The sequence below is a fragment of the Coffea arabica genome, chromosome 2c (assembly GCF_036785885.1).
Source record: "Coffea arabica cultivar ET-39 chromosome 2c, Coffea Arabica ET-39 HiFi, whole genome shotgun sequence".
NCBI lineage: Eukaryota > Viridiplantae > Streptophyta > Magnoliopsida > Gentianales > Rubiaceae > Coffea > Coffea arabica.
This window is the reverse complement of record NC_092312.1, coordinates 16,859,987-16,881,455: the sequence shown is the minus strand read 5'-3', so window position 1 is coordinate 16,881,455 and position 21,469 is coordinate 16,859,987. Positions and strand designations below refer to the sequence as shown.

Below are 21,469 nucleotides of genomic sequence, written 5' to 3'. Positions count from 1 at the left end.
CACTTGAAAATTTTTTTAAAAATATCCTAAAAACAGCCAAGCTAATTCAAACGGATCAAATTGCCTTGAATTTCTTTACATTATCTCATGATAAATAAAGGAAAAAGGGGGGGGGGGGGAGGGGGGGGGTTGCAGAGTGCAGAGGGAGAAAGCGGGTTGATTTGTTGAATTAATTTTGTTCCCATCATCCCCCGATAAAGTAAAGGAAAGAAAACGAAAAACAAAACTCCAGGGAGAAATCTCGAAGCACTTACTATTAATGTGTCTGTCTCTTCCGCTGCCTCGTCGGAGACAAGCATGGTACTGCTACTGATGCATGTGAAACTACCTTGCAACAGCCAAACGGCAAACGGCGACGTTAGACAACTGAAACAATCACTGAACCACCAGAGGAGATGCGAATCTGTGGAACACTGCAGCTGCTGATACTCACGGGAGGAGATGATGCAAGGACTCCACCACCACCAACAACAGCTCGTCGCACTTCTCTCGGCGGCTCTTCCCAAGGACAACGATCCTTCCACTTCTTCAACCACGCCGTCTTCTTCAGCTAACGCCGCCGCCACTTCGTCAATTTCGGAGGAAGAGGAGCCTTCGCGCGTCGCCGCCATAACTTCACTCCACCGCGCCATTCTCTACCCTCCCAACTCCATTCTTGTTACTCACTCCGCCTCTTTCCTCGCCCAAGGCTTCTCTCAACTCCTCACCGACAAGTAACTGCTCTCATTCCTCCTCTATGTCACGTAATTTAGTTTTTCCTTACTGCTAATGGTTGGGAATCAGCTCAACATTGTTTCTAGATTTTACTCAGTATTGCTTGCCTGCTTTTTTACTACATCAATAGCTGTAATATAAATACGTACACATAAACAAGAGTTCGTGCGGTGTATCATGTGGATTATATGTACTTCTAACATATCTTGGAGTGTTTTACTTAATTGTAGATAAGAAAAAGGAATAAAACACAGATACTGATAGGAAAACAATCAAAAGGAAAAGGATCACATCCATGTCATTTAAGGGTGAACTTTTTAATATTTCTCTTGTGGTTTATGAGATACTTTTTGATAATCTCATTTCCAAATTTTAATGTAGTTTTCCAATTTTCACGGGGAAGGAGAGGTTAGGACCTCACAACTTATCTGCTTCTATTTACTTTTTTCTTTTGGCTTTCATGCTGGTTAAAGAGGGTTTTTCTTAATCACATACAATCGAAAAAGTCAACAATTGACAAGCAGGCTCAGCACTTTTTGACTCCTTTGGATTGGATTCAAGTGTCAGCATTTTCTGTTGAATCATAGACGAGAATATACTTGATCTACAAACTATATATTCCGAGATATTGTTTCTTAGCCGGAAAGTTTCTACCAAAATTAAAGGGCTTAAGTTATTTCCAAGCTAGTTAAGTCTAGCATGTAGTCATTGATCTCCACCGTAGTTGCATTTATTATCAAACTAATTCTGATTTGCTTCAAGGAGTGGTTTAAAATCATGAGAGATATGCTTGAAATTAAATTCAGCAACTAGAATCTGCACAATTACAAGTTTCTTGTAAAGGATAGGTATTTGAGAGGAAAGATAAAAGATCCACTGGGCCACCGAAATAAGTTTGTTAATCCATGTTCATGTCAACAGTGGTTGAAAATATATGTGACTAAGGATTTGAAACTTTCCATTAAAAATTAGCTGCAGATTTGGCATCAGAGTGTATTCATGTGACTTGTCTTGTTATGTTTCAATAGCTTAGGCAATTCATTAAAAAAAAAATTGAAGTTTATTCCATCTCAAACTATCAAACATCTGTTCTTGGATGGCACAAGAATAGCAATTTGTTATACAACCTACATTCCAGTTGGTTCTGTTGATGGGCCAAGTGCATCACATACCTTGCACTTTAATAGGATGTAATAACTTGTATTCATTTTAATAAAGGGTCTTTAAATTTTGAGTGGATATTGACCAGTTAATGGTCAGGATAATATACTTCATTTCTGTCGATTTATCTTTTGCTTTCACTGTGTTGCTTAGATCATATTTGGTACGGCAGTCAGCAGCCACAGCATATGGGGCTTTGTGCTCTGTGCTGTGTTCAGTCCCTCTAGCATCAAATGGAAGGCAGAATCATGTTATACTCAATGGCTTGGTTGACCGGTTCATGGGTTGGGCATTGCCACTGCTTATCAATATAGGAAATGCGACAGCGGAGCTGGCTTTGGAAGCTCTACAAGAATTTCTTAGTGTTGGAGATGTTGGGGCAGTCGAAAGATATGCCTTGCCTGTTCTCAAAGCATGCCAGGAACTTCTCGAAGATGAGAGAACCTCCCTGATTTTACTGCACAGACTTCTTGCTGTTTTAACTATAATTTCTTTAAACTTTTCTAGATGTTTCCAGCCTCACTTTGTTGACATTGTTGATCTGCTCCTTGGGTGGGCAATGGTGCCTGACCTGGCAGAATCAGATCGGAGTGTGATTATGGACAGTTTCTTGCAATTTCAGAAACACTGGGTAAATAACATGCAGTTCTCCTTGGGATTGCTATCAAAGTTTCTAGGAGACATGGATGTGTTACTTCAGGATGGAAGTCCTGGTACTCCACAGCAATTTCAAAGATTACTTGCTTTACTATCTTGCTTTTCTACAGTTTTGAAGTCTGTAGCATCTGGTTTGCTGGAAATGAATATGCTGGGACAGATTACTGAACCTCTTTGCAAAATGGTTCCTCTTTTATTAGGATGTTTATCACAGATTGGAAGGAAATATGGTTGGTCAAAATGGATTCAGGATTCTTGGAAGTGCTTGACTTTGTTAGCAGAAATTTTAGGCGATAGGTTTTCAACATTTTTCCCTATTGCGGTTGATATTTTGTTTCAGAGCTTGGACATGCGGAATACAGTCCAACTCACAAGGACTGTAAATATTACTTCCTTTCAGGTTCATGGGGTTCTTAAAACTAATTTACAGTTGCTGTCGCTTCAAAAGCATGGGCTTCTCCCATCATCTGCTGAAAAGATAATAGGATTTGATGCCCCTATATCTCAATTGCGTCTGCATCCAAATCAGTTAGTAACTGGAAGTGCTGCTGCTACCTATATCTTCTTACTGCAGCATGTTAATGAAGAAGTTGTTGAAAGGACAATCAATTCCTTGATTGAGGAGCTGGATTTGTTGAAGACTATTGTGCTCAAAGAGACATGCGGTGAGGGGTGCATTGGAGATGGAATTACAGCTCAAAAATCTTATTCACGATCAGAATTGTTTGCTTTAATCCATTTTGATTTGAAAGTCTTGTTAACGTGTGTTTCTCCAGGTGGAAGTCGCTATATGAATGTTACAGAAGTTGACACGTTGTATCTTAATAGGTCAAAGAGATTATTATCCTTTTTGGTGGAGAAATTAGATCCTTTTAGCTTACCTATTGAAGCCTATGTAGAACTGCAACTAGCAGTATTGCAGACATTGCAAAGACTGAGTGACGTTGAGTTTCTGACTAGTTGCTCTACAAGAGAACCTGCACTTTCAAAGCCAATGAAGGAGGATAATATTAAAAATCAACATCCAATACTAGTTTTGGAGTATTTGAGAAATTACTCCAATCTCCTTGTTAAAGCTCTTGACACTGCTGCTCCTTTAGCTGTTAAAATAGAAGCCTTAGAATGGATAACTAAATTCTGTAAAAATGTAATCTGTGCATATGAGAATGTGGAGGCAACACATTATCCTTGTGAAGTCTGGGGATATGTAGAGGTCATGCAGAATTTGCTGTTCTCCATTTTGGATTCTGCATCAGACAGAGAACCAAGAGTAAGATCTCTTGTCAAATTGGTTCTAGACATGCTTCTGCAAGCAAAACTTGTCCATCCCTCTCACTTCCTGTACATTGCTGAGACTGTCCTTGAGAAACTTGGGGACCCAGAAAAAGATATAAAAAATGCATTTGGTAGGTTGCTTTGCAATGTTCTGCCTATTACTATATATGTTTTTGGTCTGTATGATTGTAGAATGATTACTTCTTCTAGCAGTGTTATTTGTGGAGTTAAAAACAGGCCTAATTTGTACTGGAAGCAAGTCTTTGCCATAAAGCAACTACCTCATCAACTTCGCTCACAGCAACTTGTTTCCATATTGAGTTACATTTCTCAGAGATGGAAAGTGCCTTTGTCTTCTTGGATTCAACGGTTAATCTGTTCCTGCCGGAACTCCAAAGACCATCCTTTAATACAGTCAGAGGAATTGGTAAACGCTGATGTAAATGGATTGTGGAGGGACGTCAAAGTGGAGAGGGATATTCTTGAAAGAGTCTGCTCTACCAATATTCTTGCAGGTGCCTGGTGGGCTATAAATGAAGCGGCAAGGTGCTGTATTTCTACGAGACTCCGGACCAATCTTGGTGGCCCCACTCAAACTTTTGCTGCATTGGAACGAATGCTTCTGGACATTTCTCATCTGCTACAGCTTGATACTCACCAAAGTGATGGAAATTTGACCATCACCAGCATTTCTTATGCTCATTTGTTGCCAATGAGGCTGTTGCTAGATTTTGTTGAGGCTCTGAAGAAAAATGTGTACAATGCATATGAAGGATCAACAGTTTTGCCCTGTCCATCTAGGCAGAGCTCTTTGTTCTTCCGTGCAAATAAGAAAGTCTGTGAGGAGTGGTTTTCTCGCATATGTGAACCAATGATGAATGCTGGATTGGCACTCCAGTGTCATGATGCTACAATCCAATACTGCACACTGCGTTTACGAGAGCTTAAGAATTTTGTTGCTTCATCTTTCACGGACAATTCAAGAGTCCAGGTGAGTGAAGTTGTCCAGAGTATCAGGGGTAGGTTTGATGGAGAAATTTTGAGGGTTGTACGGCACATGGCATTAGCTCTCTGTAAGAATCATGAATCAGAGGCATTAATTGGTCTACAAAAGTGGGCAAGCATGGCATTCTTTCCATTGTTTGCTGAGGACAATCAAGGGGTAAGTGATAGTGAGATTCTAGAACAATTTTCATGGATAACTGGACTAGTATATCAGGCAAAGGGCCAACATGAGAAGGCTGCAGCACATTTTATACATCTGCTACAGACCGATGATTCACTCAGTTCTATGGGTTCTGAAGGAGTACAGTTTGCTATTGCTCGTATTATTGAGAGTTATACTGCAGTTTCTGATTGGAAAGCTTTGGAATCCTGGTTGTTGGAGCTGCAAGCACTACGATCAAAGCATGCAGGAAAGAGCTACTCTGGTGCTCTAACTACTGCAGGAAATGAAATAAACTCCGTCCAAGCATTAGCCCGTTTTGATGAGGGCGATGTTCAGGCATCATGGGCATGCCTTGATTTGACACCAAAAAGTAGCAATGAACTCACACTTGATCCCAAGTTAGCCTTGCAAAGGAGTGAGCAAATGCTTTTGCAGGCAATGCTTTTCCAGAAGGAGGGGAAAGTGGACAAGGTACCTCACGAATTGCAGAAAGCCAAGTCAATACTGGAGGAAACACTATCTGTTCTTCCCCTCGATGGTCTCTCTGATGCTGCACCACATGTCAACCATTTATACTGCATACTGGCATTGGAGGAAAAGTACCAGACGCGGGGCAGCCAAGACAATCATTTAGAGTCATTATTAGGATCATATATTCAAGCAGTTCAGTCCCCGATTAATCGAGTTCATCAAGATTGCAGTTTATGGCTAAAAGTTCTCCGAGTCTACCAAAATACTCAACCAACATCACCTGTGACTCTCAAGCTATGTAATAACTTGTTGAACTTATCTCGCAAGCAAAGAAATTTGGTGTTGGCAAATCGTCTAAGCAACTACCTTAAGGAGAATGTAGCAAATTGCCCTGACACTGACTTTCGTGATTATATCATCTCCAGTTTGCAGTATGAGGACATCCTGTTGATGCACAGTGAAGGCAAGCTTGACGATGCATTTTCCAATATGTGGTCACTTGTACGTCCTAGCATGGTTTCTTCTTCAATTGTTTCTTCTGATTCTTTTGACAATGTCTTAAAGGCAAAGGCATGTTTAAAACTGTCAAATTGGTTGGAACAAAGTTATTCAGATCCAAGGTTGAAAGATGTCGTTCTGAAGTTTAGAGAAGATTTTATTAATATTGACACGTTTGATCTTGGCAGAGGGATTTCTAGCTTTAGAAATGATGCTCTGAGTGCTAAACCTAATATTGATGCTATTACTGAGGAATTTGTGGGTGCTGCAAGGGAGCTATCTACTCGACTCTGCCTTAATATGGGGAAGTCATGGATTTCATATGCCTCTTGGTGTTATGCTCAGGCAAGATCATTTCTTTCTGCAGATAATGAGGCTCTCCTTCATTCTTCTTCCGTTTCATCTGCTTTTCATTCTGAAATCCATCATCAAAGCTTAAGTTTAACCGAGATAGAGCAGCTAAAAGTGAAAGACATTGTCTCAGAGCTCCTACAGAAAAGATCGTTAGAAGTTCTAAATGAGAATATGGAAAATTTTGTTGTCTCAGAATGTTGGCAGAAGGAGAATGTCAAATCTTTGTCTGAGCAAATAACAGATATTCTTGAAGCTACAGCAGGAGCACCTGGAGCTGAAGATCATAGTGGTGAAACCCTTTCTGCTATGCTAAAATCTAAATTGCAGAAGTCCTTAGCCAGTGCAAAGATTGCCCTTGATGATCCAGCAGTAACATCCTTGATTGATGATATAACTGATCTTTGGCGGTCTTTGAGAAGAAGAAGGGTATCCCTTTTTGGTCAAGCAGCTCAAGCTTTCATCAATTACCTTTCGTATTCATCTTCCATGTACTCTGATTGTCAACTATCTGGCCTGCATCACTCAAATCATAAGTCCATGAGCTACACAATGAGGGCAACTTTATACGTCTTAAATATTCTTCTCAACTATGGCGTTGAGTTGGAAGATACTCTTGAACCTGCACTTTCAACTGTTCCTTTGCTACCATGGCAGGTGAGTTACGCTTTTAGGATGTCATACCAATGTTGGTGGATGATTTTCTAATAATTATTTTTTTTTGAAGGAGATAACACCTCAACTATTTGCACGATTAAGTTGTCATCCAGAACAAGTAGTTAGGAGACAGCTAGAAACTTTACTGGTCAAGCTGTCAAAACTATCTCCTTGGTCTATTGTGTACCCTGCTCTAGTTGATGCAAACACCCAAGAGAAGGAAATTCCTGAGGAGCTTCAAAAGATACTGGCTTGTTTGGTAAAGCAAAATTTTCCTTCTCTGACAAGAGTTCTCTTTCCTGCTCTTTCTTTCGTTTAGTTGTTAAAAAATATTTGGACAGTAGTAGTGGTGATGTTCATCTCGTATTGCTTTGTCATTATTCTATGCTAGGATAGTCTGGTTAAGAAGTTTAAACTGGGTGCACAGCTCTGGAATTGGAGCTTTATCTGCATAGAGAATTTTTGGTTAAGGAAAATTGTAAAGACCAACTCTTCCTCTAAAACTCCAGTCAGTTGTGTCTTTTGGCGTCTGATTTTGCTGAAATTAGTGTCCATCCCCTGATTATTTTTAGTAGAGAGCTGAATGTTCCCCTTGTCATTGCATCGATTTTGCTCAACAGCGAGTCTGGTTTTCTCTTTGATGCATATTCTGTGAATATTTTTAGTTAGTGATTAAACATTTGTTATATCTGCTTGGGTATATTCAGGATATGAGAAAAAGAGAAGAAATAAAGAACTGAATTACAGAAGTTGTGTTGAGTGCAATGCTGCTTATTCCTCAAAAGTTTAGTTCAGAGTAGGTTTGTGATAAATGGGAGTCTGTTCTAGATACACAGATCTGAGAAATTGGTTCTGGTTCTGGACCCAATCAGATACGTGGATTTTGAGTCTTTCACTACAGTGATGCCAAATAGGTCTAAACAATAATGATGATCTTCAAGGCAGAAGTATAGAGCAATTTTTATTGCTTGTATAATTGGACCGGTCATTTGGAAACCTACCTTATTAGGTTCTTCCCCCTTTTATATTTTCTTTGTTGGATTACTCTTCCGAAGTACTACCACAAGATAGATAGTCCTCTGTTGCAGAAACTGTAGAGCTGTTTGTTTACAATGATTTATTATTTACTTGACCCGCAAAACGAAAAAAAAAAAAACTGTTATCTGTTTATAAGTTCAACACTAGCAGTTTATTCTTATGTGTTGATCACATGCAGTATAAGCTCTATCCAAGCCTAGTTCAGGATGCCCAGCTGATCATTAAAGAACTTGAAAATGTTACTGTCTTTTGGGAGGAACTTTGGCTAAGCACGCTTCAGGATCTTCATGCAGGTAATATTTACCAGACCAGCCTTTTTTTTTCTTGGGTTTTACTACCTTTAGGTGAAATCATCTGTGCTTGATAATCTGCTATCAACAGTGAGACGAGGTTCGGTTTAATTTTAAACTTACAAATGTGGGGGACGTGAACAACTGTTCTAGTGTCAATGTCCCATAATGTATGACCAAAATCGTGAGTGTTCAATTGAAGATTGTCTCATTTGTTATAAGCCTTCCAAACTCCCTGTACTCGATCTGCAGTGTCATTATGCTCATGGCTTCGTAGCATTCTTCTTTAATTGTTACTTTCCATTGCCTCTTCATTTTGAGTCTGGTGCACATGTCACAGTTTGTGTCTGGCTAAAGTTCTATATCAGAAGCTTGTGCTGTACCAGATAAATATCTGACTCCTTGTTGATTGGTTGTGATTTGTCTAGTGGAATGCGTGCTGTTAATATATTTAATGTGCTTCCAGTTTTTTATTCTTTAAGGGCTATACTGCTAGAACTAGAATTGGGTTGGGACTAGACCAGGTATTTGTAAACCCTCTACAACATTAACATCCACAAAATTTTCTTTGCAACTTGCTGGCTGAAGGTACACGGTTTGTTTTTGCTGTCTCTCTCTTCCCTCTTAGGCAAATAATTTATATACATATGAATTTCCTCGTAAATCTTCTACCTTCATCCTGTCATGCTAACCAAGGTGAATGCAAACTCTGCTAGATGTGATGAGGCGCATAAGTTTGCTGAAAGAGGAAGCTACACGAATTGCAGAGAATGTGACTCTAAGTCATGGGGAGAAGAACAAAATAAATTCTGCAAAATACTCAGCCATGATGGCTCCAGTTGCTGTAGTCTTGGAGCGTCGATTAGCTTCTACTTCTAGGAAACCTGAAACACCTCATGAGATGTGGTTTCATGAAGAGTATGGAGGTCAACTTAAATCAGCCATCTTAAATTTTAAGACTCCTCCTGCATCTGCAGCAGCTCTTGGTGATGTGTGGCGACCATTTGAGAATATTGCTGCTTCCTTGTCTTATCAAAGAAAGTCATCAGTATCTCTTGGAGATGTTGCACCACAACTGGCCCAGCTGTCCTCATCTGAAGCTCCCATTCCTGGGCTTGAGAAGCAAATAATAGCATCTGATACTGAAAGGAACCTCAGTACTGGCGTTAGTGGGATTGTCACAGTCGCCTCTTTCTCTATGCAAGTAAATATTTTACCAACCAAGACCAAACCTAAAAAACTAAGTATTGTGGGCTCTAATGGTCAGAAGTACACCTATCTCTTGAAAGGCCGAGAAGACCTACGTCTTGATGCTCGAATTATGCAGCTATTGCAAGTTGTAAATGGTTTTCTTCATTCACATTCTGCGACTCGTGGTCAATCTCTTGGGATTCGCTACTATTCTGTGACACCAATAAGTGGTCGAGCTGGCCTCATCCAGTGGGTGGATAATGTAACAAGCATTTACAGTCTCTTTAAATCATGGCAAAATCACGTCCAGCAGGGACAACTTTCAGCATTGGGTGCTGGTAATACCAATGATGCCGTACCTCCACCTGTTCCCCGACCAATTGACATGTTCTATGGCAAAATAATACCCGCACTTAAAGAGAAAGGCATAAGACGGGTAATTTCAAGAAGGGACTGGCCCCATGAAGTCAAGCGAAAAGTTCTTTTGGATCTAATGGAGGAGGCTCCTAAGCAACTTCTTCATCAGGAGCTTTGGTGTGCCAGCGAAGGCTTTAAAGCCTTTAGCTCAAAATTGAAGAGGTGCCCCATTATATCTTCCATCATTTTGTGTTTTTATGACCTATATTTACTTATTTGAACTTGAAAATTATATTTGAGTTCGAAGATTTTATCTCACATCTATTAGTGATGTTACTATATTCATGCACTAATGGCCTAGAAAACTTGGCTTTTTTTTTTTTTGTGGGTAAGCTCAGAAAGCTTGTATTTGTTAGAAGTCATTGGTTGTGTACTAGTTTTTGGAAGCTCTTGGTTCTATGTCACCATAGCTTCTATATAATAATGCAAGTTGTCATGTCTTGTGTGTGTGGATAAATAAGTTGAACAATTTTCTTTGCAATATCCTCATAGGAGACAGAGGACCAGCCATTTGGCCTGAAGCCGTAATAACCAGAGACCCGATATTTTTGTTATGTTCATATTGTTTTGATAATGAATGGCATGTAGGAGTTATTAAATGTATTTCTATATCTGTGAACAGTGTTAACCAATTTCTCCATGCCTAAGTAAAAGATTGCGCTGTAAGTTGTGTGGTGCTAATGATCAAAACATGTAAGTTGTGGTAGATTGAATTGTGATTAACCAAATATGTCTGCATCTGTCAATGACTTGCTTTGAACTTCTAGTTGCCCTTTTTTGTTTTCCTTTTTTTTTATCTGTTTCTTTTTTGATAGAGGGGCATGGATTCTTTGGCTGAATTGCTTGGCCTTTTTCTTTATCTTTGACCTTTTATTTTGTGTTGATTTTTCAACACATTGTGTTAACTGTATGCTTTTGATTCTGGAATGTGCTTATTCATTACTGTTGGCTTTTTAAAGTCCACTAGATCATCCATCCAAAAGGTTGACTTGGTTTATGTCTGGTATATGGTTTGCCTGTTAGATACTGTAGAAGAAATGATAAGAAGGGAACCCTGAAGTGTTCAACAGGCATAGGAAGTTATGTGATTCATTCGCAGCACTTCTATCTCGACTATTGCTGATTATTGCAATGAATATTATGGTTGTATAAGACATATTTAGCTAAATAAGTACAAGATGGCGTACAGGATATGAGATTTAACATCTTCCTAGGGTATTTGCTTCAGATACTGTTTGCTTCCTTGTATTCTCACAAGTTTAGATCACTAAATTAATGCGGTGTTCATGCCGCATCACCGCATCTAAGGTGTTTTGCTTTTGGTGAAAGGGTCCAAAGTGTGAGAAATAGTGCTGACTGAGGACTTAAATTTTGTTGGAACGATGCTTGCTGACAGTATCTGACTACCCAATGCTCCTCTCTAGTAAAAAGAGTTCTTTCATGAAGATGATGTTCAATTGCTAGTTATACAGTTGCCATGGGAAATGGATTGATCCGCAGCAGTTGGTGGATAATTAGATAAATTTTTGTTTCATGTGAAATAATTGTGGACAATCAACTTTTGTTCATTTATTTAATTCCTTTCCTTGTAGGTTCTCTGGCAGTGTAGCCACCATGAGCATTGTTGGCCACATTCTAGGACTGGGTGACCGGCATTTGGATAATATTCCTATTGATTTTTCTACTGGAGAAATCCTGCACATTGATTACAATGTGTGTTTTGATAAAGGCCAGCGACTAAAAATTCCTGAGATTGTACCATTTCGCTTGACTCAGACAATTGAAGCAGCTCTAGGTTTAACTGGGATTGAAGGGGCTTTTAGAGCAAGCTGTGAAGCAGTTCTTGGTGTTCTGAAGAAGAATAAGGATATCATCTTGATGTTGCTTGAAGTTTTTGTTTGGGATCCACTTGTTGAATGGACACGTGGAGATTTTCATGATGATGCAGCAATTGTTGGTGAGGAGAGAAAAGGCATGGAGCTTGCAGTGAGCCTGAGTTTGTTTGCATCACGTATGCAAGAAATTCGGGTTCCATTGCAGGTACTGATGTTTTTAGAGTTGTTATTATCAGTGTCATGCCTAACTTTGAGTATTGCATAATTTTCTGTCCAATAGAACTATGGCATCTCTAAATACACTACAGGAGTAATTTTGCTTCATATCATGCTCTTTGAGGTGCAGTTGCTATCTCTTTTTACAAGAATTGATGCAGTGGTTCACCGTGTATTTATATTTATGTGCATGACTGTTCTTTTGATTTTGGTTAGGAGCATCACGATCTTCTCCTAGCTGTCTTACCTGCTATTGAATCTTCCCTTGAGGTATATAATCTCCCTCCCTCCCTCCCTCTCACTCTCTTATTTTCCTTTTAAGTTTCCCTTACTTGGTCTTTTTTACCCTTGAAACTTTTGTCAATGTATGTCCAGAGATTTGTAAGCATCTTAAATCAGTATGAGATTGTCTCTGCTTTATTTCATCGGGTTGACCAAGAGAGGTCCAATCTTGCTCTCCATGAAACATCAGCTAAGTCTATTGTTGCTGAAGCATCTTGCAACTCCGAAACGATCCATGCTGCATTGGAAATACAGGCTCGGGAATTTGCCCAAGCGCAGGCTGCAGTGATGGAGAAAGCTGAAGAGGCAACAAGTTGGATTGAGGAGCATGGAAGGATACTTGATGCATTGAGAAGTCGGTCAATACCAGAAATTGAAGCAATTAGGCTAACTGGTGCTGAAGAATCTTTATCTCTGACATCTGCTGTTCTTCAGGCTGGGGTTCCATTGACCATTGTTCCTGAACCCACACAAGTTCAGTGCTATGAGATAGATAGAGAAGTTTCTCTATTAGTGGCTGAGCTGGATCATGGACTTTCTTCTGCAGTTACAACACTCCAAACGTATGCACTGGCTCTGCAGCGGATCCTACCATTGAATTATCTGACTACCAGCCCAGTACATGGTTGGGCACAAGTTCTGCAGCTTTCAATGAGTACGCTCTCCTCTGATGTTCTATCTGTTTCTAGGAGACAGGCTTCTGAGCTCATTGCAAAGTTACATGGGAATTGGTTCAATTCTGCTCAGAGTATCTACGATGAACTTTGTTTTAAGGTGGGAGAATATGCAGTAGAAATAGAGAAAATGGAAAAAGAGCGCACAGAACTTCTGGACTCCATTGGTCCAGAGACTGAATCAGAAGCTAAGGATTGTCTCTTGTCTACTTTCATGAACTATATGCGGTCTTCCAGGTCTGAGGAGAAAGCAGATGCATTTGCTTTGGGAACAGTAAATGTTGATGTTCCTGAGGATCCTAGATCTCTGGGAGATATTGAAGAGAAGAAGGAAAATGTTCGGACTATCTTAAATTATGCTGCCATTACTTTGTATAATGATGTCAAGAAGGCAATAGTTAATGACTTGAATGGTTCCATTTGGGGAAATTCAGATGACAGACCAGAGTCTGATCTTGGAAATATTTTCAATTACTTGGAAGAGCAAATACAAAAATGCTTACTTGTAGCAGGGTTTCTTAATGAAGTCAATCAACATATGGATGGGGATTCAAGAGGTAATGTAGATGGAGACCGTGTTAACTGCTTGTCTCAAGACAACTGGGCTTCAATGTTTCAGACCAGCCTGCTTTCCTGCAAGCGGTTTGCTAGCCAAATGATTGAAGTTGTTCTACCTGATGTAATAAGGAGTGTTGTTTCATTCAACTCAGAAGTAATGGATGTGTTTGGATCACTCTCACAAATCAAGGGATCCATTGATACATCTCTAGAGAAACTTGTAGAGGTGGAACAAGAGAGGGTTTCGTTGGTTGAACTTGAGCAGAATTACTTTGTTAAGGTTGGTCTCATCACTGAGCAACAGTTGGCTCTTGAAGAAGCTGCCGTCAAGGGCAGAGATCATTTGTCTTGGGAAGAAGCTGAGGAGCTTGCCTCCCAAGAAGAAGCTTGCAGAGCACAGCTGGATAAGCTTCATCAGACATGGAACCAGAAGGACTTCCGTACTAGTTCTCTTATAAAGAAAGAGGCAAATATTTTAAGTGCTTTGATGACATCTGAACATCTTTTGCAATCTCAAATCAGAACTGATCAGCAGAGAGAGCCGCATGTTTCAAGAAGCAAAGCTCTTCTCGCTGCACTAATGGAGCCCTTCTCTGAGTTGGAATCAGTTGATCAAGCTTTGGCTTCATTTGATAAATTAGCAGCATCTGGCTCAAGTAGAAATTCTCACCTTGAAGATTTGGTCAATTCAGGACCAATATCTGATTATGTATGGAAGTTTTCAGGCGTTCTAAGTAGTCATGCCTTCTTTATTTGGAAGGTCTCTCTTGTCGACTCTTTTCTTGATTCCTGCACACATGATGTATCTTCATTTGTTGATCAGAATTTGGGATTTGATCAACTAGTAAATGCAGTCAGGCAGAAAATTGAAGCGCGAATTCAAGAACATATTAAGCATTATTTAAGAGAACGTGTTGCTCCTATCTTATTGGTAAGATTAGACACGGAGTGTGAGTCCTTGAAGCATATGAATGAGACAGGAAGGGACCTTCAATTTGATCCAGTGAGAGATGTTGGGGCAGTAAAAAGAGTCCAAGTCATGCTTGAAAAGTACTGCCGTGCTCATGAAACTGTCAGAGCAGCAAGATCGGCTGCCTCCATCATGGAAAGGCAGGTTAATGAATTAAAAGAGGCTCTTCTTAAGGCCAGCCTTGAAATTGTTCAAATGGAATGGATGCATGATATTACCCAAAACCCTTTGCAGCATAACAGGCTTATCTCCCATAAGTTTCTTGCAAGTCAGGATAACTTACTTCCAGTTATTTTAAACATTAGCAGACCTAAGTTGGTGGAAAGTTTACAATCATCCATTGCAAGAATAGCTAGATCACTTGAGAGCTTGCAAGCTTGTGAGCAAACTTCTGTCACAGCTGAAGGGCAGCTTGAGAGAGCAATGGTCTGGGCTTGTGGTGGTCCAAGTTCTAGTGCAACTGGAAATAGTTTGACTAGGAATTCAGGGATACCACCTGAATTCCATGATCATCTAATGAGACGGAGGCAGTTGTTATGGGAAGCTAGAGAAAAGGCATCAGAGATAATGAAAATTTGCATTTTAATATTGGAGTTTGAAGCATCAAGAGATGGGATATTTCGAAATTCAGAAGAGCTCTATCCTTTGAGGACCGTTTCTGATGGCAGGACCTGGCAGCAAGCTTACTTGAATGTTTTGACCAAACTGGACATTACTTATCATTCCTTTACACGTGAGGACAAACATTTACTTTATTCATTGGATGAATGATAAAATTGGCTTTTATTGTTGGTTTTATATGCTCTTCTTTCTTTGTTGATGAATGTATGGAAAGCTTTCCTCTTTCAGGTACTGAACAGGAATGGAAGTTTGCTCAGAGCAACATGGAAGCTGCTTCTAGTGGTTTAGTTTCTGCAAGTAATGAACTTTGCATCGCCTCTGTTAAAGTGAAATCAGCGTCAGGTAATCTGGTTTTCAGATGTGAACTCTTAATCCATTATTTCTTTATTTGCCATGAATTTGTGAACTCTTTTGTACGATACTTTTTTTTATAGTTTTAGGTTGATAAATTTTAATGTGTGAACTTTTTATTACCACAAGGAATTGCATTCAAAAATTGGTTTTCACTTTTAAGGAAGATCGTATTGATCAAGGATTAGTCTGAGATTACATGGGAGAGAAATATTAGAAAGGATGGGCATTGAGTGAATGTGGATCTCAAGATGGGAAAGAGCGTAAGCACCGGCTATCCGAGCAAACACCAAACCCAACTTTACATTCCATGAAATCTGCTAGTTAAATTACCTCTGACTAATTTGCAGGATAGTTTTCCCATATATGATCTCTGGTTCTAAATACCGCACATGATGCCTGAACACCATCTTTCAAGAGTTTAGCCAGTAAAATTGCCCCTTTTAGATTTCTTATTCGGTCAAATAGCATACCAAAAAATAGAAAAAGGCTGAAGAGACCTGTCCAGAACTTGAATTCTAACTCCCATTTTGTCTATGATGAGTTTGGATCAGGAAATTACTGACGAAAATGAAAGAAACAGCTTTTTACTTCGACCTGCTTCACCTTGAAATGAGACCAAAAAGAGGGATATGGAGAATATGAATTACCAAATGATTATATACCTAGTAGGCCATTTAAATTAAGTAAAAAGGATTTTCACATAGTTGTTGGCGGCAACAACTTTCAATAATTATTGATTCTAAATTACTTTGATAAGTTATCAATTGAATCATTCTGAAACTTACAAATTGCCATTAATGAGTGAAAATGCTGATAGTTCCCAGTCTCCAAACTTTGCTTGATTGATTTACTGACTAAATCATCAACAAGATTGTGGTGGCTATATATGTCTGTGTTGCGAGCCCATGTTAAGTTAGTCATACGAGAGAAATTGAATTTGACTTCCAAAAATTTATGTGGAACTATATATCCCCAGCCCAGCTTAAGGACTATGTGCAAGGTTTATTGGTAAATGAAAAGGACTAGTTTATTTTTGCTAATTTATCTCTCACTAAAAAATGAGAAACAGAAATTTTGGTGACAATATGGGTATGTGCATGTTTAGTATGTCCCTTTACAGAATTATTTGGTTTATCTTGTTCTTTGTCGGCATTGGAGAAGTGTAATTATCCATGATAGGTGAAGCTTGTCCTTTTAAGTTACTGATTGACTGCTTCCATCGAGTTACAAGATGCTCAGAAAACAACCATCTTAGAGCAGAGAGCAGATGCATTCTTGTAATTCAAAATAGCAAGAAATTAAAAAATTAAAAAATATAGAGCTAAAACTTGAGTATAGATAAATATGAAGTCCTCTCTATATACACAACTTTAGATCTGCCTATTGTTGTGCAGGTGATTTGCAGAGCACACTACTTGCAATGCGGGATTCTGCTTATGAAGCCAGTGTAGCACTCTCAGCTTTTGCGGGCATTACCAAAGGCCATACAACTTTGACTTCAGAATGTGGTTTTATGCTTGAGGAGGTATGTTGCATTCATCAGTTGGTCTAAGTTTGAGTCATTCATCACTTGGTTCAATGCTTCAGAATTTGGTTCCATGCTTCAGGCATCTTGGAAATTGGCTTTTTGTGTGTGCTTTTTGCTTTAGAACTTAGTCTGAACCTTTACTGCTCCTTATTATGTCTGTACTTGAACTCTTGCCGCATAGCTATAATGATAGTTAAATTAATTGTGATACTTTCTTTTGCTTTAAACCATTGCAAATTTCCACTTTGGATAGCTCGTATATGTGCTTTTTGGCTGTGCTGTCTCAATGAGAAATTGTTTAACTTCATGTCCTAGACTTGACTCTGGAGAAATATGCGTTTATTAATGCCTTACCAATAAAATCATCTTCAATCCCATTATCTTCTTGAATATTCCTCTGCACTGATTTACCCTGTGGTGATGATAAGCCTTATCATCCCTTGTTTGTATAACTTCTACTCATAAAAGTAATTTGTGCTTAAATTAAACTTTATTGTTATTTAAACCTACTCTTAAATGAATGTAACAAGTAGCTTATTTTGTGGGAGGTACAAGTATCAGAAAGTTGTCCAAAGGTCATCGCCTTTTTAAGGCCTTAAACATAAACATTGCTCAGTACTTATTTTTGGCCAACTCCTCCATTTTCTATAGGTCCTGGCAATAACAGAAGGTCTACATGATGTTCACAGCTTGGGAAAGGAGGCTGCTGCCTTACACTTCTCTCTTATGGAAGATCTTTCTAAGGTCTTCATGTTCCTTTGTTCAATTTATTCAGTTTCCTTTGTTCAGTTTGAAGTCATAATTTCAAGGTTCTTTGCAGTGAAATTTGTCTTCATATCTAAATGAGTCACATTCTATACAGGTGAATGCTATTTTGCTGCCGCTTGAATCTCTGTTGTCTAAGGATGTTGCTGCTATGACTGATGCTATGGCCAAGGAGCAAGAAACGCAGATGGAAATATCCCCAATTCATGGTCAAGCTATATTCCAGTCTTATTACATAAGAACCATGGAGGCTTGTCAAGCATTTCAGCCTTTGGTACCACCTCTCACATCCTCTGTGAGGGGGCTATATTCCATGTTGACCAGGCTAGCACGTACTGCAAGTCTTCATGCAGGAAATCTTCACAAAGTAATCTAAAATATATATGTATATTGCCCATACAATTTCGTTTCCAAACCCCAAAGTAACTGCTCCTAGCAGACAAATTCACTATCTTTTTTTTTTCAGGCTCTTGAAGGATTGGGGGACAGCCAAGAGGAAAGGCCGCCGGACAATAATTTGTCTAGCCAAGGTTTAGCCGGTGATATCACTGCATATCATAATGATGAGAGTGAGATTTTCTCCAAATCTGATCCTGAAAATTATCATGATCTTCTTCGTCTGAATGAGCTGTCATTGCAAGAGAAAAGCTGGATATCTCCTCCTGAAACTATCTTGAGCGGAAGCTTGGATCCTGGTGTTACATTAGCTGAAGTTAGTCTTCCAGATAGCTCCAATGGTTCAGATGTGACTGAACCACTTTTGTATGATACTAGTAACAGAGAGGCGAGAGAGTTTTCAAACCAATTTTGCTTAAATGAGGCTGTTCCTCATGAGAAATCATCTCCTACTCAATCAGGCTCAGTAAGCATTCAGGTATATAATTGTGATTTAAGGTTAAAAGTGCTTGCCTTAAAAATTATATGCATGCCAACCTTCATAATACTACCATTTTCTGAGTCAGGTAAGTTCCCAAGGAAAGTCGGTGCTTAGAAATGAAGCTTCCTTGTCAAACGAAGACAAGGTGGGGGGAACACGTGACACTTCATTTATTTCTACAGAAGCTGGAACTCGAGCTACCAGGGGTAAGATAACTAATAAGAACTCTATTTAAGGTTCTGGGTCTTTTGTGGTGGTAAGAGACCTACTATAAAATGTTTCTATATTTTTGGAGGTAATTACCTCACTTCGATGCAATCTGACATGGTTTGAATTGCTAGAGCACCTGTTGTGCATTATCTGCAGTTCCTTTTCAGAACTAAGCAGCTTTTTGATATTGCAAATGTATTTATTTTTTTAATTTGAGAAATTAGGGTGCAGAGCTTATGGAAACTTAAAATCGTGGTGCATGGCTTTTTGGCTTCTTGTGGTTTTCCCCTTGCTCTAATACTGTGATACGGGGATCTTCATTTTTTTTTTTTTTGGATTGTTAGATAATGAAAATAGCATGCTTCTTATGCTGTTTGTAACGTTTGAGCTTGTAGGCAAAAATGCTTATGCAATGTCAATACTAAGGCGAGTAGAGATGAAACTTGATGGTCAGGATATTGCAAATAACAGGTATGTGCGTGCCATGGCTTTTTCTCCAGGTATCTTATTATTGGATCTATAACTATTAAGAGTTTTTTGCCCCCATTCACAGAGATATTAGTATTGCTGAACAAGTTGATTTTCTGCTCAAACAAGCAACAAGTGTGGACAATTTATGCAATATGTATGAAGGTTGGACGCCATGGATTTGAGCTTTTGAAGAGGATGATTTTCTATGAACCTCTTCCTTCAGAATTTGGTAAGAGATGTTCCATGTGTATCTGGATTTGTGATGCTCTTCGACTTCTCAATGCAAGAACTGAAACTGTGATCCACTGCCTTGGGTGCAGCTATTGCCATGGCACGTCATGTTTCTTCAAATCATAATCCCGATTTTGAGTTGCAAAAGATGGAAGGCACCATGGTTTGCGCATGAATATGCCTGAGGGATACTGAGGTGCAAAGGATTTTTGGCATGAGGTTCTAAAGAGATCTGCTTTCTCACCAGTCCCTTGAGCTCGTCCTCAGTGCACGTTTCCTGGCTGTGCGTGGATTGTTTTAAATGACAAAAGATCTCAGTGAAGGGCTGGTGGCAGGTTATTGCAGCAGGCACCTGCCCCGTTTAAATTGATAAATGTATTACAGCTCAGATGTGAGTACTTGCATCTGTTACACAGGCTTGGGCTTCTTAGTTGGTCAGTGCCTTGGAAAAGCGGCAATCAGGATTTGCAGACTCTCAATCAATGCTGGCTCCCTGGGGTGCTATCCTCGACAGCACTCATGTTTACAGCTGAATCCGATCAAAGAGCAACTTAATGCGCTAGAACTTGGGAAGTTAAGCTGATTGGCAAATTGGACTAGAGTTTCTGTTGCCATGCTTTTAAGGATGTTGGTCCAGCTAAATGCTTTATATCACTGTGACACATGCTGCATCAGCACATGAACCATCTGGTTGATGACCAACAGAGTTGCGCCTTCGCTCCTGACTTGTGATGGCACCTATTGAATTTTTAACTACTGTCCGCATTTTAAATATATTTGAGGATCTCTAGCCGTCTTTGCCTTTATCCTGACATTTTTATTCATTTTTCTCTATTGCAGAAATTCTATATTCGGTTAAGCTCTACTTTTCCTGCTATTTTACAGTACAATGAAAAGGATGAATGTTGCTGACTTGCTTCCTTTATTTTCAGTGCATCAAATTCCAACACAAGGGATTCAATTCCTCAGTCTTATTAGTATACGAGTTTATCTCACCTTTATAAGGAAGCGGTACAGGCTTCAAACCTTGCAAGGGAAAAGGAAAAAAAGTGAGGGTTTGAAATTTAAACTAGAAATTTCGTAATTACTTAACTATCGTCCTTATCCTCTAAATTGGGCCTTAAGGTCCAATAAATTGGTCTTAAGAACGCATTCAAATTCTTCTTGTGCGTCGCTAATAATTATATTTGACTTATTTTATTTCTCTCCGTACCTTTCTAGTACGGCTATTCCTAGGAAAAGTCTTCGTGGGTTGTCATTGATATAAGACGGAGTAGAAGTTAGACTTCATGGGTTGATATTTTTTTAACGTGATGTATTTGAAATAAAATAGTAATTGAAAAATATGTTTACGAATACAAACAGATAAATTTGTATAGGAAATGGTCCATTGGACCAGACCCCAGCATCATCTTAGAAATAGAATACCGGATACAGCTGAGCTGCGGTTTTTGTTTAAACCAAACCATCATGAGAATGAATGATACAACCCACGGTAAAAGACAGCAACAACTAACCATGAGAATGAGACTGTGGACTAATTTTAGATTCTTCATTATTACTATTTTGGTGTCTTAACAGTAACAGACTTGTTCAATAGTTCTATTCAATCAACTGAAAAAAAAAGCACACAGATACAAACACCAAACCTGGCTAGCAACTGTGTGCGCCATCCTTGGCAAACCCATCTAATTCTTTCATGGTTGCCGCCCTATGTATGCATGCTCACTCATTTGTGTCCTCTATATATAGGAAGTTAAAATCTATGAAAGGCAGGATAGTTTCATTCCAGAATCACACAAAAAGACGCACGCACAAGAATAGAAGATATTTTTCTCTCTCGCGAGAAGCAATAATGTCTGGGCTAGTAGATATTTGGACGAGTGAAGTCGATAAATTGCGTGAAAAGGGTCAAAACTTCACTCTCCTCTCAAAGGGTAATGCAAGTGCAGCATCAACATTGACCCCGCCAGCCAGTCTTGATCAAGC

The 21,469-nt window shown here is 39.2% G+C and overlaps 1 protein-coding gene across 2 annotated transcripts; it reads left to right on the top strand.

Moving 5' to 3' along the window:
• The first annotated feature begins 115 nt into the window (after nucleotides 1–115).
• On the top strand, nucleotides 116–20,405 carry LOC113726377 (uncharacterized). Of its 2 annotated transcripts, XM_072074722.1 has the most exons (17): nucleotides 116–713; nucleotides 2,029–6,952; nucleotides 7,023–7,211; nucleotides 8,169–8,283; nucleotides 8,997–10,050; nucleotides 11,481–11,928; nucleotides 12,156–12,209; nucleotides 12,315–15,156; nucleotides 15,273–15,386; nucleotides 16,793–16,923; nucleotides 17,578–17,670; nucleotides 17,789–18,058; nucleotides 18,158–18,565; nucleotides 18,654–18,774; nucleotides 19,174–19,249; nucleotides 19,332–19,478; nucleotides 19,570–20,405. In XM_072074722.1, exons 1-16 carry the CDS (start codon nucleotides 442–444, stop codon nucleotides 19,429–19,431), a joined length of 11,211 nt encoding a protein of 3,736 aa, XP_071930823.1. In that variant the 5' UTR covers nucleotides 116–441; the 3' UTR covers nucleotides 19,432–19,478; nucleotides 19,570–20,405. The 2 variants fall into 2 exon arrangements, with proteins under 2 accessions (XP_071930823.1, XP_071930822.1); XM_072074721.1 differs by having other exon boundaries at nucleotides 19,332–20,405.
• Nucleotides 20,406–21,469: the final 1,064 nt, after the last annotated feature.

Coding starts and splice junctions, on each gene's coding strand:
- LOC113726377 (XM_072074722.1), top strand. CDS start 442: ATGATGCAAGGACTCCACCACCACCAACAACAGCTCGTCGCACTTCTC. Junction 15,157..15,272: donor TACTTATCATTCCTTTACAC/GTGAGGACAAAC, acceptor TTCCTCTTTCAG/GTACTGAACAGGAATGGAAG. Junction 19,250..19,331: donor CAGGATATTGCAAATAACAG/GTATGTGCGTGC, acceptor CCCCATTCACAG/AGATATTAGTATTGCTGAAC.